This window comes from Silene latifolia, chromosome 11 (genome assembly GCF_048544455.1).
Source record: "Silene latifolia isolate original U9 population chromosome 11, ASM4854445v1, whole genome shotgun sequence".
Taxonomy (NCBI): Eukaryota; Viridiplantae; Streptophyta; class Magnoliopsida; order Caryophyllales; family Caryophyllaceae; genus Silene; species Silene latifolia.
This window is the reverse complement of record NC_133536.1, coordinates 134069682-134070907: the sequence shown is the minus strand read 5'-3', so window position 1 is coordinate 134070907 and position 1226 is coordinate 134069682. Positions and strand designations below refer to the sequence as shown.

The 1226-nt window shown below is 42.4% G+C and overlaps 1 protein-coding gene across 1 annotated transcript; it reads left to right on the top strand.

Moving 5' to 3' along the window:
• The first annotated feature begins 301 nt into the window (after window positions 1-301).
• Window positions 302-775, top strand: LOC141614032 (uncharacterized). Its single transcript, XM_074432784.1, has one exon. The coding sequence runs from the start codon at window positions 302-304 to the stop codon at window positions 773-775; it is 474 nt and encodes a 157-aa protein (XP_074288885.1).
• Window positions 776-1226: the final 451 nt, after the last annotated feature.

Here is a 1226-nt window from a genome sequence, read left to right as displayed (position 1 = left end):
ATCAATTGTTTACATCTCATTTTAATCATCTTGCTTGCTTTCATTACTTTGTTTGCATTGTTATTTAGTTTAGCTGATCTCCTACCTCAACCCAAATTGTGACACCCTTAGACACAACCACTTGCAATCGAAAATCCTACATCAATACCCGTCCCTTGGGATCCGACCTTTACTTACCTCTTTACTAAAAGTAGAGTAGTTTGTGAAGTTATAAATATTGTTTTGGTCTAGGTAACTTTTGACGACGAGTAACAAAACCGACGAACCAAGCCCGATATATTGGGATGATAGAACCGAATCCATGTTGTTGGGGCCTCAAATGATCTATGATATGATTGACCAAGTCCATATAATTCTAGAGAAGATGAGGGCAGCACAAGATAGGCAAAAGAGTTATGCTGACTTGAGGAGAAATGAAATTGAATTTGCGGTAGGAGATAAGGTTCTACTCAAGGTTTCACCCATGAAGGGGGTAATTGGATTTGGGAAAAGAGGCAAGTTGAGCCAAAAGTTCATTGGTCCCTATGAGATATTGAGTAGATTCAGGGAAGTGGCCTACCGTTTAGCACTTCCCCCGGCCTTGGACCGAGTTCACAACATCTTTCATGTGTCTCAATTGCGTAAATACATAAGTGACCCTTCACATGTACTTGAGGCGGAGATGATCGAGTTGGATGATGCCTTAACAAATGTGGAAATGCCCAAAGAGATCTTAGACCGGAAGATAAGGAAGACAAGACGGGGAGACGGCATTTGTGAAAGTATTATGGTCTAATCATCTAGTAGAAGAGGCCACGCGAGAGGCCGAGGATGTAATACCCGTCTTTTTAGGGACCCTTTGACCGACGTTGACTAACCTTAGACACCTGCCTTGACCTTCGAAAAACTTATGAACGATAACTTGTGACGATGTCAGTCTTTGTGTGCTTGTTACTCGATCTAGTAGTTTGGGAGCTCGATCGAGTAGAGGTCACTCGATCGAGTAAGTGCGTTACTCGATCGAGTAACGGCCTTTCTGCGGGGAATTATAAATCGTAAATCGTGAAACCCCAAATCATTTCCCTACCTTTCTTCCTAAACCTAAATGTCGTCATTCCACTTCTCCTCTACTATAGTCCTTTCCTTGAGGCCTTTGAGGATACTTATACCATAGGGATGGGATGCTTGAGTCGGGTAGCAGTCTTGACGCTGGATTGCTTTTTATAGGTATGTTGTCATCATCTTCA

Bases quoted from the DNA above. Each gene is read 5' to 3' on its own strand.
- LOC141614032 (XM_074432784.1), top strand. From the start codon at position 302: ATGTTGTTGGGGCCTCAAATGATCTATGATATGATTGACCAAGTCCAT.